Source organism: Nicotiana sylvestris, chromosome 5 (genome assembly GCF_000393655.2).
Source record: "Nicotiana sylvestris chromosome 5, ASM39365v2, whole genome shotgun sequence".
Classification (NCBI taxonomy): domain Eukaryota; kingdom Viridiplantae; phylum Streptophyta; class Magnoliopsida; order Solanales; family Solanaceae; genus Nicotiana; species Nicotiana sylvestris.
In genome coordinates this window covers 74,047,528-74,061,938 of record NC_091061.1, presented here as the reverse complement: position 1 = coordinate 74,061,938, position 14,411 = coordinate 74,047,528, and the positions used below count along the sequence as shown (strand labels likewise).

Below are 14,411 nucleotides of genomic sequence, written 5' to 3'. Positions count from 1 at the left end.
TTTCATTTGAAAAAATCTAGCCTTATCTCTAGGGTGTGTTTTTATGTGCCTAGTCAAACTACCTGTGCCGCTACGGTCTCCTACATATTTATGCGACATTAATTTCCCACAAGTTTTACACTTAGCCTTATTTTTTTCTCTTACTTGAGTAAAAAAATTCCAAACTAATGATGTTTCTAAGCGTTTAGCAGGTTCTCTATTAAAAGTAGGAGTTTCTACAGGTGGGTCGACCGGTGCATCACTTGGGTTATTAAGAGGACTAGTAGGTGTATCATCTAAATCCGGTGCTTGAGTTTCATCATCATCCTCATTTTCCTCATTATTTTCTAAGATGGTTTCATTAGGATAAAGAGCATTCATAATTTCATCATCTAATCTATCACCTGGTGCAACATTATGATAAAATTCACTATCGGTAAATTGAAAACAAGGGTGATCACTATCAAGAATTACGGAAGGAGGAGGACGTCTAGGTTGGCGACTACTTTCAACTTGCTTATCTTTTCTAGGTCGGGGAGCCGGGGGAAGGGTAGTTGGTTGGCCACTACTTTCACCGGTTTTATCTTTTCCTTTACCAAACATTTTTTTCAAAGTAAATGCCATATTAATTATAATTATGCAAACTAAACCACACAAAAATATATTCTAAAAACGTAAGAGTTGAAACGAGTTTACCGGATTGCCGAACAACTTCTTGAAAATTGAAAATCGTTGAACACTTGAAAACTTCAATTCAACAACTTCACAATTTTTCACGAAATTTCAACAATAAATTAAGTAATTGTAGTAGAGAGATTGAGAGAGATTGAGAGATATTGAGAGATATTGATGAATTGGTGAATAAAAATGAAAGAATGAGGGGGTATTTATAGTTGAGAAATGGGGAAAAGTGTAATTATATAAAGTTTGGGGTTAAAATAAAGTTTGGGGGCCAAATGGCCATTTTTTTAACTTAAAAAACGGTCATATTTTCAGCCCAAACGGCTAGATTTTAAATATGGCCGTTGGAGATTTTTTTTTATTTTTTTGAAAAATAGCCGTTGGGCCCGCCAGGCTTGCCAGGCCCGCCAGGACCGGCCCAGGCCCGCCTGCCGGTCCCGGGCTAAACGGTCCCGGGCTCGTGGGCTCAACCATGGAGACCAGCCCGTGACGGGCTCAGGAGGCCCACCAAGACCGGCCCACCCAGGACCGGCCCACCAGGCCCGTTAGGACCGCGGGCCCGGTCCGGTCCGGTTCAGGCCCGGCCCACCGAGCAGCCCTACCTCTATGTGTGAAAAAAGGTGCAAAAAATTATTCATTTGCAAAAAATAGCAAATCAAATGCAAGATGCATTTACAGATCTGAAAAGGATAACAAAATCACATATCCCTACAGAGAATGTTCCAATCCGTATTGATGTCCCTGTTGGACAATCTTCTATTGTCATAGCTAATGAGTCAAAAGCACGCCTAAAACGTGGCAAACCATTAGGTTCTAAGGATCAAAATCCTAGAAAAAGGAAAACAAATGATCAAGATGACACTACGAAAGAGTCTCATGAAGAAATCCACGATTTAACCAATCCTGAGATTCATGAGGAAATCACCGAGCCTGAGACTCAAGAAAATAAGGAACTACCAATAAATCCAATCGATATTGAGATAAATTTGAATCGATTGGATATAGTGGTGGATTATGTCTTTTCATATAATGTTACATCTAGCATTATGCAAGATAGTGAGGATCTTGAACCTCAATCTGTTGGAGAATGTCGACAAAGACGTGATTGGCCAAAATGGCAAGAAGCAATCCAATCAGAGTTGAATTCACTTGTAAAACGTAAAGTTTTTGGGCCTGTAGTCCAAGCACCTAATGGTATTAAGTCTGTTGGCTATAAATGCGTCTTTTTACGCAAGAGAAATGAGAAAAATGAGGTACAAAGATATAAGGCACGCCTTGATGCACAAGAATTTTCACAAAATCCTAGTATCGATTATGAAAAGACATATTCACCCGTTATGGATGCTATAACATTCTGTTATCTCATTAGTTTTGCTGTCCATGAAAAACTTGCATGCATTTAATGGATGTGGTTACCGCCTACCTTTATGGATCACTTGATAATGAGATATACATGAAAATTTCCGAGGGATTTAAAATGCCTAACGCACATAATTCAAAGTCTCGGGAAATATTTTCAATCAAATTGCAAAGATCTTTATATGGTCTAAATTAATCAGGACGTATGTGGTATAATCATTTTAATGAGTATTTATTAAAGGAAGGTTATATAAATAATGCCATTTGTCCATGTGTTTTTATAAAGAAAACAACATCGGAATTTGTTGTACTTGCCATATATGTTGATGACATAAACCTTATTGGAACTCTTATAGAACTCCAAAAGGCAATTGATTATTTAAAGAAGGAATTCGAGATGAAAGATCTTGGAAAGACAAAATTATGTCTTGGTTTGCCAAATTGGTGCACTAATGAAGAGTTCCAATCTGCCTACAAGGTTTGCAAGTGATCAATCTGCCTACATAGAAAAGGTATTGAAACGGTTTTACATGGATGAAGCACATTCATTAAGTACTCCAATGATTTTTCGATCACTTGATGTGAATAAAGATCCATTTCGACCTCAAGAAAAGAATGAAGAGCTACTTGGTCCTGAAATACCATATCTTAGTGCAATTGGTGCACTAATGTATCTTGCTAATACTACAAGGCCTGGCATAACCTTTTCAGTTAATATCTTAGCAAGATATAGCTCTGCTCCTACAAGGAGACATTGGAATGGAATCAAACGCATATTGCGGCATCTAAAAGGAACTACCGATATGGGCTTATTTTATGGCAATAATTGCAGTCCCGATCTAGTTGGTTATACAGATGCTGGGTATTTATCTGGCCCACACAAGGCTCGATCTCAAATAGGCTATGTGTTTACATGGGGAGGCACTACCATATCTTAGCGATCGACTAAGCAATCAATTGTGGCTACTTCATCTAATCATGCTGAGATAATTGCTATTCATGAAGCAAGTCGAGAATGTGTGTGGCTGAGGTCTATAATACATATTATTCGAGACAAATGTGGCTTGAAGTGTGACAAACTGCCCATGATTTTGTAAGAAGATAATGCAGCATGCATAGCCCAATTGAAGGGAGGATTCATAAAAGGAGATAGGACAAAGCACATTTCACCAAAGTTATTTTTCACACATGATCTTCAAAAGAATGGTGATATTAATGTGCAACAAATTCGTTCAAGTGATAATATGAGTGGTTTGTTCACCAAGTCTCTACCGACGTCAACCTTCAAGAAGCTAGTGTACAAGATTAGGATGCGAAGGCTCAAGAATGTTAATTGATGCTCTCATCAGGGGGAGTTAATACGCGTTGCACTCTTTTTCCTTTACAAGGTTTTGTCCCACTGAGTTTTCCTTGCAAGGTTTTTAACGAGACAACCAAAAGGCTTATTATTAGATATGTGTACTCTTTTTCCTTTCATAGATTTTTTTTCCATTGGGTTTTATTTTAGTTAAGGTTTTAACGAGGCACATTATCTGTTGACTAGACATTAAAGAGGGAGTGTTATAAATAGAATTTTATTTATGGTGAATGTCTATATTTAGAGAGATTCTAGGGTTTATTACTTGGTGGATAATTCACTCTCTCCCTATAAATAGAGGGTTCTATTCCATTGTAAATGTCACGACCCAAACCGATGGGCCGCGACGGGCACCCGGTACCTTACTCAACCGAGTACCAACATAACGTATCTTTTCATATCATACTATCATAAATAACTGAGTCGGAGAGGCTGCCATGAAATACATAGAATACAACAGGTAATGCCAACTTATACATAAGGCATATGAGCCTCTAAGACCAAAATAACCACTTGAACACTGAACATAGGCCGGTAAGACCATACGATCTTTTACGTACATGACATCTGTCTACAAGCCTCTAAGAATACATAATTTTCATAAAGGCCGGGACAGAGTCCCGCTATACCAAACAATACACATCTAACTCATACTAACCAATCAAGCAACTTCGAAGCAAATTGAGCGCACCAACATCTTCCGTTGAGCTGATAGCCTACTTGGAGGGCTCTCGACCTATCTATTGGGACATGCGGGCATGAAACATAGCGTCCCTAGGCAAAAAAGGACGTCAATACGAATAATGTACTGAGTATGTAAGACACATAAATAAGTACATATCAGACATGAAGGAAATATAGAGTAAATGACTCCACCTGTAAGCCTGGATAACTTTGTAAATCATGAAATAATTGTAGTGTCATGCATATGCGTCTGAATGCCATGTCGTGCATATGTACATGTTTAATAACATCATCAGCCTCTGAGGGCGTCCCATCATATCATCTCGGCCACTGTGGGCAAAATCATCAACATATACCAGTTGATCAGGTTGTGGTGGGTATATAACACCATAACCTTTTCCATATCCCATATACATATATATACATACATATATACGCGCATATAACGCTATTCGATCATGGGTCAATGTACATGAATGCAATGCATGAAAAGTACGTCAATAAAATCTCTTAGAGTGTCATAAGACCATTATGATTTTGAATGATATCATAAAGTAAACTCTTTTCAACTTTCGTATTTTTTTGAGACCCATGACAGATGATAGAATAATATGACACATGGGGAATCAAGAATATAGGCACCCATAATATTTCTATGAATAGAATCATTTATGAAAGTTGCGCATTTTGCTCGTTTCATTTGTATCGTATGGATCAGGCCAAAAGAAAGAAGGGATAGCCTTAATATACCTGGAGTAGGAAAAACTGTGTATGATATTCTCGTAGGAGAATTTGATTTGCAAAAGTCTTGTTGCTTAACGTCTTGTAGGCTTGAATGTAACGTTTCTAAATGTTCTGTTGATCTTTGGTTTCAATACAAGAAAAGTAAAGTTTCTTTGAAAGCTTGGAGAATGCTAAACATTCTGTTGATCTTTGGTTTCAAGACAAGAAAAATGAAGTTTCTTTGAAGGCTTGAAAAATGCTAAACGTTCCTTTTATGATAAGATACTAATTATATATACAAAGTGTAAAAGGTGGGGTGTCTTTGACTGTGTTATGGCATGTTGCCGCCAAAGCCAATTTGACTATTAGTCATTTTGTTTGGTTTGGTGGTGCTGCCACGTATTTTTCTTCGGGGTTTTTATTCTTATCTCATATTTTAATAATTAACTAGGTAATATCCCGTTACCCGATAATTAATCAATTACCCGCATAATTAAATATTATCTCAACTTACTTAAAATACTAATCTCTTTTAACATATTTTGTGAACCTTATGGTCATGTAAAACCTTGTATGACACTAGTCCATAAATATCAGGTATTTTAGCTCGGGCCGTATTTTACCCCAAAATGCCAAACTTTGACGAAAATTCATTTTCTTTGACTTACTTTCCCTTTCACCTTCACGAATTTACTCATCACTTGTGAAATAGCATAATCATTATAATCTCCAATTAATCTTTTACTTGGACTAATGTCAATTACCTTACGGCAAATTCAACGTACAATACTATAGCGTGCAACATCGTCGTAACTTAATACTGCGAAGCGTAACATCACCGTAATATAATACTGCAGGGTGCAACATTGTCGTAACTTAATACTGCAAAGTTTAACATCATTGTAATGTAATACTGCAAGGCGTAACATCATCGTAATATAATACTGCAGGACGTAACATCATCATAATATTGCAGGGTGTAACATCATTCCCCCCTTTGGAACATTCGTCCTCGAATGTTGACTGATGATCTTGTCATTGTCATAACTTATAGCTCTTATGAATACCTAAATACTCTCCTTGCCATTTAAGTAGTTGCTCTATGAATAAATCCAAAGTCTAGGGTATTCTCCCATTTTAGTCTTTTTGCTCATATCATGACTTGTGGTCGAAATTTTTCTAATCTCGCAACTGCTACTACCTCCTGTCATGCAGCCTGTATGATCCTGGCTTTGTAAGTGCACTTATGCGATTCATTTTTCCTTTTAGCTTTTAGTCAATCTCTAGGCCTTATTTTGTAAATATATACAAGGCTTAATAGGATGCCTCTCTGGGCATCTATAGGTGTACTGAAGTTCTTCGCTCGATACTTTGTAGAACTTGCGAATATGGCCATATCTTATTTCATAGATCCGGTTATCCATTCGTATTGCTTTACTGTATCTACATGGGTCATACTATACCATAATTTTTTTATTTCAATTATCATTATTGAGGTATGCTTACCAAACTCCTAGTTACTTTTGTTGCCTATCCTTTCGGTATAAATCTCAGTCCTGTAATGCTCCTTCATTACCGTTCGTCTTAAGAAGGATGGCGTAATCTCATGTCATACTTTGTAACTTGTATCTGTCCATTGTTGATTCACCTTAGTGTTGATCTACAATCCCCCACTTGAAGATTTGAAATTTCTTACATAATACATTGCCGCTAGGGCTTACGTTGCATTGAGGAATATTTAAAGTGATTTCCATAATCGTATTTCATAGTGTCTCAATGTAATTCACCTTATGGAGGGGGGGGGATCCTAATCTCGTGCCGTCAGTGAAATCTTTTCTCCTTCTTTTTTTTTTTTTAAAATCATTATTCAAACAAAGGTCCAAATGTCATTCTTTATCTACCACAATTACACCCTCATCTCTTTCAAATGATATTAGTCTTAGACTCCTTTGAGTTCATTCAGGCTATACTGAGCTTTCTATGACTTAGAGAAACGATTAGCTCGCTTGTTTTCATAGGTTTAATTCTTAGGACTTATCCATTCTCGTCACCTTCTCACTAGCTCTTTCGTATCCTTACTCTTGCCTTCCTAAAATCTTGTCGCTTTGCCATACTTAAGCTCGCGACCTACCCATATTTATTTATATTACTTGCAACCTTCTTTCAACTTGTTTGTATCATAGGTTTCTGTTATGACCCGAATTTCCCACCCTCGGGAATCGTGATGGTGCCTACTCGTGAAAGCTAGGCAAGCCGAGTATTATAGATTCACTAACTCTTTATTTAGCCCTTTTTAACAGTTTAAAACAACATGCGATCAATAGTGAAATATTAAAATAATTAAAGACATGCGGAAGATGTAATTTGATAACTTCGCCAAAAACAAGTACGACAATACCAATACATCTCTACCCGAAACCGGTGTCACAATATCACGGACCATCTACGAATACTACAAACAATTGTCTGAAAAGTAAATGAAGACATAATATAAAGATGGAAGAGAACACCGGGGCCTGCGGACGCATGCAGGACTACCTCAGGATCTCCGACTGGACTGAAGGCAGCCACCCAAAGCTATGGTCCAAAAGGTGCCGCTTCGGGATCTGCACACAGTGCAGAGTGTATTATCAGCACAACCGACCCCATGTGCTGTTTAGTGCCTGGCCTAACCGCGACGAAGTAGCAATGAGGCTAGGACAAGACTACCAAATAAACCTGTGCAGTTATATTATTTACAGCGAAAAATAAAATAGAAATAAATAATTAATGATGAGAGGGGGACGTGCTGCGGGGGAATATCATTTACCAATAGTAATTCAAGAGAAAAGCATAAAGACAATTTAGAATTCACAACAAAAGAATAAGGAAATCGTAACCAACCAATAAACACTTTTATTATCTATTGTTGCGGCGCGCAACCCGATCCAAATTATAAAAATACTGTTGCGGCATGCAACCCGATCCATATCATTTATCACTATTGCGGTGTGCAACCCAATCCAATTATATTATCGTTGCGGCGTGCAACCCGATCCAAACATAATATTGTTGCGGCGTGCAACCCGATCCAAATATAATATTGTTGCGGCGTGCAACCCGATCCACATATACAGTGCAACACCAATCACAAAGAGAGTCCCGGCAAAGGATCAATAAAGAAACAACACTATCCCGGTAAGGAAATCGATAGTTTAAGTAAATATGTCTCGGTAAGGGAAAATCAACTATAACCAAACTTGTTCCAACATCTAACTTCCTCAACTAGCACCAATACTCAATCATAAGTAATTTCCATGAGAATAATCATAATCCTTACTCAACACTGATCGCACAGTTGCCTGACCCCTACATTCCACGATCGCGACCATGGGGGTTCGTTCGCACTGTATAACCTCTACCCAGCCCCAACCCTCTCTAAGCCTATGCGTTCGCGGCTTAACGGGTGCGTTCGCGTAAAGTAATGATCCTGTGCTCCGCGTTCGCACCATGTACTATGCGATCACATAGTGTTAATAACCCCCTCCCAAAAGCTGTGCTATGCGTTCGCGACTCTTCCCCTGCGTTCGCATAGCACAGAAACTTAGACACCAGAACTGACCCAAAAACACTAGATTTTTAAGTTAAAATCACCCCGATGCCTATCTAAAGCTCACCCGAGCCCTCGGGGCTCCAAACCAAATATGCACACAACCTCAAAAACATCCTACAGACTTACTCGTGTGATCAAATTGCCAAAATAACATCAACAACTATGAATTTAGCCTCAAAATCATGAAATCACTTAAGAACCTCAAATTTTCCAATTTTCTCAAATACGGTCCGATTCACGTCATTTCAAGTCCGTTTCTTACCAAATTTCACAGACTCAACTTAAATAACATATAAGACATGTACCAGGCTTTAGAACCAGAATATGGGCCCGATACCATCAAATTTAAAATAGATTTTATTTCCAAGAACTCATAAATATTCTAGAAAATAATTTTCTTTAAAAATTTATTTCTCGGGCTTGGGACCTTGGAATTCGATTCCGGGAATACGCCTAAGTACCATTTTTTTTACGGACCTTTCGGGATCGTCAAATCACGTGCCCGGGTCCATTTACCTAAAATATTGACCGAAGTCAACTTAAATTCATTTTAAAGCCAAAATTCATCATTTTTAATAGATTTTCACATAATGGCTTTCCGGTTACGCGCCCGGACTGCGCATGCAAATCGAGGTGAGAAAAGAAGAGGTTTTTAAGGCATCGGAACACAGAATTTATTTCTAAAACAAGTGATGACCTTTTGGGTCATCACTTTTTCCTTATGTCACTCTGGAACATCAAGCGAGACATCACATCGTCTCTAAATCTTCTTTACTTTCTTAATTAGCCTCCTCGATACCTAGAAGCCATAGGCTATGAGATATTCTACTGACGATGCCGCTATCATTCCTGGATATTGAATCCCCGCGCTTCTAGCCTTCTATCCGAAGTATGGACTATTCACAACTTTCTGCATTTGAGTATCTCGTACGTAGTTCACCTTTACATTAATTACTTAAAATCTCGCATCATATCTTCTATCTCCTTCATAACCTCCCTTCCACATAGGTATGATTCACACCAAAACTTGAAGCTCTATTATAATACTACAATCCGGTGGGAGCTTCATACTGACATCTTATGAGGCTGTTACTTTTTTTTAACTGACTTTATCATAGAGCCATTATAGACTATGGTTGTTGTACTATCTCTCTCGTACCTCTAATTTTAAGGGAGATCCTGCAATATTCTCGATCACGATGTTTCTATTTTTTTGGGTCCAATAATCAAACTCCTGATTTACTTGGGTGATGTAACTCTTTAGTTTCCTCCTCCTTCTGATCGACCTTTACGTCGGCTTAAGATATCTTCCGATCTATGGTTCCTGGTATTAGTTATACTATTTAGCCTTTTATGGATGCTGAGGAATATGTATGATACAATCCTTTAATAATTTAATCCTTTGTTTATTACCTGGGCTCAATTCTTTCTTTTAACGTATACCAGAATCTTCTACGGTTGTATATGCTACATGTATAAAACTCCGAACCCTTAAGTGCGTTCATAACGTAACCAACTCTGGATCATTGATCGAATAATTTCTTTCGTTCCATCTTAGCTTATCTTAGTGCCCACACATGCCCGAGTTTCCGTGCAACTCATATGATCTTGAATATTACTTGTAGTTTTACTTCCCGTTCATTAGCCATGGTAGGTGCCACTTTCCTTTGGAGTGCTTACAATATTGTTGTGAGACTGTTTTTACATGACCATTTCCTCTTTAGGTCATTATGCTTAAGTTGAATCCTTCTTCCTTATTTCTTCATCTAGTCTTTTATTGTAGTACTTAGGGAGAACCCTTGACCCTCATAAAGATGTGAGCTTATTACAGACCTTTTGGTGTCATTCCTTGCCTATAATTATGCGTAGTTGCTTACCTCTATGCTCTTGTGCTTGTAGGGTTGCTTCTGAACTAACGTTTGATTGACTTCCCAATGTCACTTTCTTTTATCCCCGCAACACTCATACGGTACCTTTAACTACCCCGACTCTTATTTGAATATATCTCAAGTATTATAATGACATTACTGCGAGGCTGAATTCTCCATGTTGGGGTTTACTACATTCATCTTGCATGATCTGCTGATTTGTCCGTAACTTCTTGTCTAGTCATGACTAGGCTCTTCCTGAATCAACTACTAATTACTTGTCGGCCCATTCTCATACCCATATTCTGCGTAATCTTTCTTGGGTTATTTCCTTGTCTTAACTTACCTCACGTACTGGCTCCTTATCTATCAATAACATCCCGGGCATGAACCCTTACTTCCCTCTTTTTTTGACTTCGTGCTTACATAACGTCCTGGAATCATAGCATATTTGTAACATTTGGATAAGTGCAATCTCATCCCTTTCTCATTTCTATCATATTCTTCCTTTATCATTCCATATTTCCCCCTTTAGGGGAGTGCTAAGACTTGGAGCTATGACAACCTACCTATAGATGTTTTTCCTCTTCATATTTTGCATCCTTTTACATCATCGATGACCCTTACTCACTTGCGGTAATCTTTTTATACCAAGGATAACAAAATTGCTCACTCGCGATGGTGACATTTAGTGTAACTGGCACATACAGTCGCTTAAGCTTAACTTTGCTCACATTGCTTGCTTTAGGGAAGCGTCTTCCAGAATGACCAATCTCTGAATTTCTCATGAATCTTCTTCTGTTGTTCATTCTATTATTGCCGACACGAAATCTGAAATTCTGGTGATGTCGATCATTAGCAAATCACTAAATCCCTAATTCATGTTTGCTTTATCTTGTTCACCAGCCCATACTGATCTCTATTATTCTGGGGTTTAGCTTTTCCTATTGGTAATCACGTTAAAGTCACAAACTTACTTCTTAAAATGAGGATATGACTTCATGGCCTATACTCTTTTGTTGTCCTAAGGCCTGTCACCTCTCGTCTATTCATTCACTTGACTAGACTCTGTAATACTGTCATTTCTTCTTCTTTTTTTTCCTACAGTCATTATCCATGTATCACACCTTATTCATAATGCTTCCTTATCTCTCTTCTCATTACTCTGCTAATATTTCTGCATATCCCTTTTCTTGTGAAAACTTCAATACGACATTCTTTTGCTTTTAGCTCTCCTTGCTTCATTCATTGACTCTTTGGGTTGCTCAACATCCTCGCTCTACTAGGGACGAGAGTCACACTAAGGTAATATTTATTCCATCCAGGCTTTCTGTGCCTATCTTCTGATTTTTTGATTTTTTTTCATGCTAGTATTCACATCTAATCGTAATATTCTAGAGTGCACTATCTGGGTGTCTCATAAGAAGATCTATTGGCACATTTGTAATACCCTTCAGAAATGTCAACTAACACAAACAATCCATTCACCATTTTGGGTTGCTCTAACCCCAACCGGATCTTGATGTTTCGTCCTTTTCTTAAACTACACCTGTTAGCCCCTATAAGGCATAACTGAGATGGGTACGACCAATTATACATACCTCTATTGTTGAATATAACTGTGAGCACGTGATTTTTGTTTACACGACAATTACTCCAAAAGAAATAAAAATAATAACAAATGGCTTTGCCATACAATTTTTGGAATTTGCATGGCATTTTTGTTAGCTATTTGCGGTTTTGTCCGTGTCCATTTAGTCTTATCCAACAAAAATACAAAAAATATGTGTCGAGTGTAAGTTTAGGATATTATTCTACTATTAGGAATTAATCGAACCATAATTCGGTTATTAAAAGGAAAATAAAAAAAATGCAGCTTTTCTGCTATTTCTTTTCGTCACTAAGTGATTTTATTTGGATGTCCGGTGTGAGTGATAATTATTTGAGTATTAGTTAATATTTGCGTGATGTTAGTTCTTTTTCAATTTAATAGGAATTTTATTTTTTATTTTTATATATATACCAAAAATTAAAAGAAGGAAAAAGAGAATAAGTTAAAAACAGAATTGGGCCAGTAAGTCGGACCAAAAATCAGGCCCAAACTCACTAACCCAGTCCGGCCCCAGGCACAAGGGAAAACGACGCTGTTTTTGGGCACCCCTATCTGAACCGTTGGTCAAACGGATCCAACGATCCAGCTCAGGCCAGTCATTAATCCAAATGGTGTCGTCTCTTTAAGGCAAGAGATCATGGCCGTTGATCGCCAATGATCCAACGGCTAGCAATTCAATCCCTGTCCCGTATATAAACCCTTCCCCTTTACCCCGCGCCCTAAGCCAAAGACCCCCCCCCCCTTGAGTTGTCTCTTTCACGTACCCAAACCCTCGGAACCCTAGCGCCGCCCCCCTTTTCCCTCACCATAAACATGGCGGCATGGATGCCGGTGACCACCACCTTAACACCCTAGATGCACCTCACCACCCTGAATCCAAATCCACCAACCGCTTAGTTCGAATCAGTCCCTAGGTTCTCGAATCTTCATTTGAAGATTTGAGCAGAACTTCGATCCACACCGATCTACCCTAGATTCATACCAGGCACTCCCCTGACCTCCCTCATGACCAAACCAGGCTTGGTTTGGTCCGAATCTAACCAGGGAAACATAAATCCCAAATCTGCCCTTAGGAACCCTAGAAGTCCTGATGTCCGATCTATGTCTCGTTTGAACCAGAAGATTAGGGTCTAATGGACCTTAATCGAAGTGTTCTCCGTTGAGAACACTCCGATTAAAGTCCGTTCAACCCCAAGAAAGTTCGATTCAAATCTGGGTTAGGGTCTTCTGATTTTTCAATCCTATAAGGTATTTTTACTTTCTTTTTCTCTATCAGTTCATTTTTTTGTTGTAGTTAAAGGTCTGTTCATATGTCCAAATGTTTAGTTGATTTATTTTTGAATTTTTATTAACTGTTCTGTCCACTTTTCCCTGATTTCTGTATTTGGTCAAGTTTCTCTGTTTACTGATCGTGTGTATGTGTGTAAGCTGTACAATCAATTGAAATTAAATTTGGTTGATTAATTAGTCCCCAGTGCAACTTTGTTTAGTCAGTTCAATTTGAATCACATATTGATACTTTTGGATTTCTGATCATTGGCTTCAATTGTATATGTTACAATTAGTATGGTCGAGTCGATATACGTCGCCGATTAGTTTAGCTTTGAATGGTAATAATCTGATTCATATTATGGTTTTTGTGTGAAGTTCTGTCTGAATCCAACTGGGAACTAAGTATAGCTGTTTGTGGATTTGAATCAGAAACATTTATAGTTTAGTTTGTGGTTTCAGTTTAGTTTGAGTTCTGAATTGATAGCATGTGCACTATAGTTCTTTAATAATTAGAGCAAATGGGACAGCATGTGCTGTCAGGCCATCTTCAGGCTGCCCATACCCTGGTTTTAATTTAATAAGATGATAAAGGGATGTCAGGGGAATCTCATGTGAGGTTTGTTATTTTTAATTATTTGAGTGGAAAGACAGCAGACCACATGGGAGGGGTTCTGATTTGCTTAACAGGCTGTAAATGGCCTGATGCTAGACCATAAATAAGGAGGACATATGCAGATAAAAGAAAAAAAGATAGGCAGAGAGAGGCATAGAGAGACATATACAGAGAGAAATACACACATATACACAGAGAGATATAGAGACAGGGCATACATACACAAACACAGATACACACACATGCAAAGAGGAGCTGAAATTGGACAGAAACAGCTTTGAATAAGAAAGAGGGGTTTCAGAAATCAGGGAGGGAGATCAGAAAAGAAATTCTTGTTTGTCTGGAACTGAGAACACTGCTTTTTCCTCATTCTTTTGTTTGAAATTCAGCATCAAGTTTGTTATTGGTTCTGTTAAGATTTAGGATTTTCCCTTGAGTATTTGAAAGAATCAACATTGAGTACTGTATCGTCGGGTTACTGTTTTGGTTTATTTTGCCTGGGATTGCCATTGTTGCTGTGTTGCTTTGTCGTTGCTGCTATCTGTTACTACTGCTGCTGATTCTCCCTATCTTCTTTTTTCTTCTGTTGGTATTCAACATTCAGGTACACATTTGAACCTCACATTGATGTAGAAATCGAAATCATGAAATGAAGATGCAAAGGAATTTAA

The 14,411-nt window shown here is 38.1% G+C and overlaps 2 protein-coding genes across 2 annotated transcripts; both read left to right on the top strand.

Moving 5' to 3' along the window:
• The first annotated feature begins 1,706 nt into the window (after positions 1-1,706).
• Positions 1,707-2,063, top strand: LOC138868825 (uncharacterized mitochondrial protein AtMg00820-like). The gene has a single exon (XM_070146396.1). It carries the CDS (start codon positions 1,707-1,709, stop codon positions 2,061-2,063), a length of 357 nt encoding a protein of 118 aa, XP_070002497.1.
• Positions 2,064-2,471: 408 nt separating this feature from the next.
• On the top strand, positions 2,472-2,957 carry LOC138868824 (secreted RxLR effector protein 161-like). The gene has a single exon (XM_070146395.1). The coding sequence runs from the start codon at positions 2,472-2,474 to the stop codon at positions 2,955-2,957; it is 486 nt and encodes a 161-aa protein (XP_070002496.1).
• Positions 2,958-14,411: the final 11,454 nt, after the last annotated feature.

Excerpts from the sequence above, each read along its gene's own strand:
- LOC138868824 (XM_070146395.1), top strand. The coding sequence starts at position 2,472 with ATGAAGAGTTCCAATCTGCCTACAAGGTTTGCAAGTGATCAATCTGCC.
- LOC138868825 (XM_070146396.1), top strand. The coding sequence starts at position 1,707 with ATGCAAGATAGTGAGGATCTTGAACCTCAATCTGTTGGAGAATGTCGA.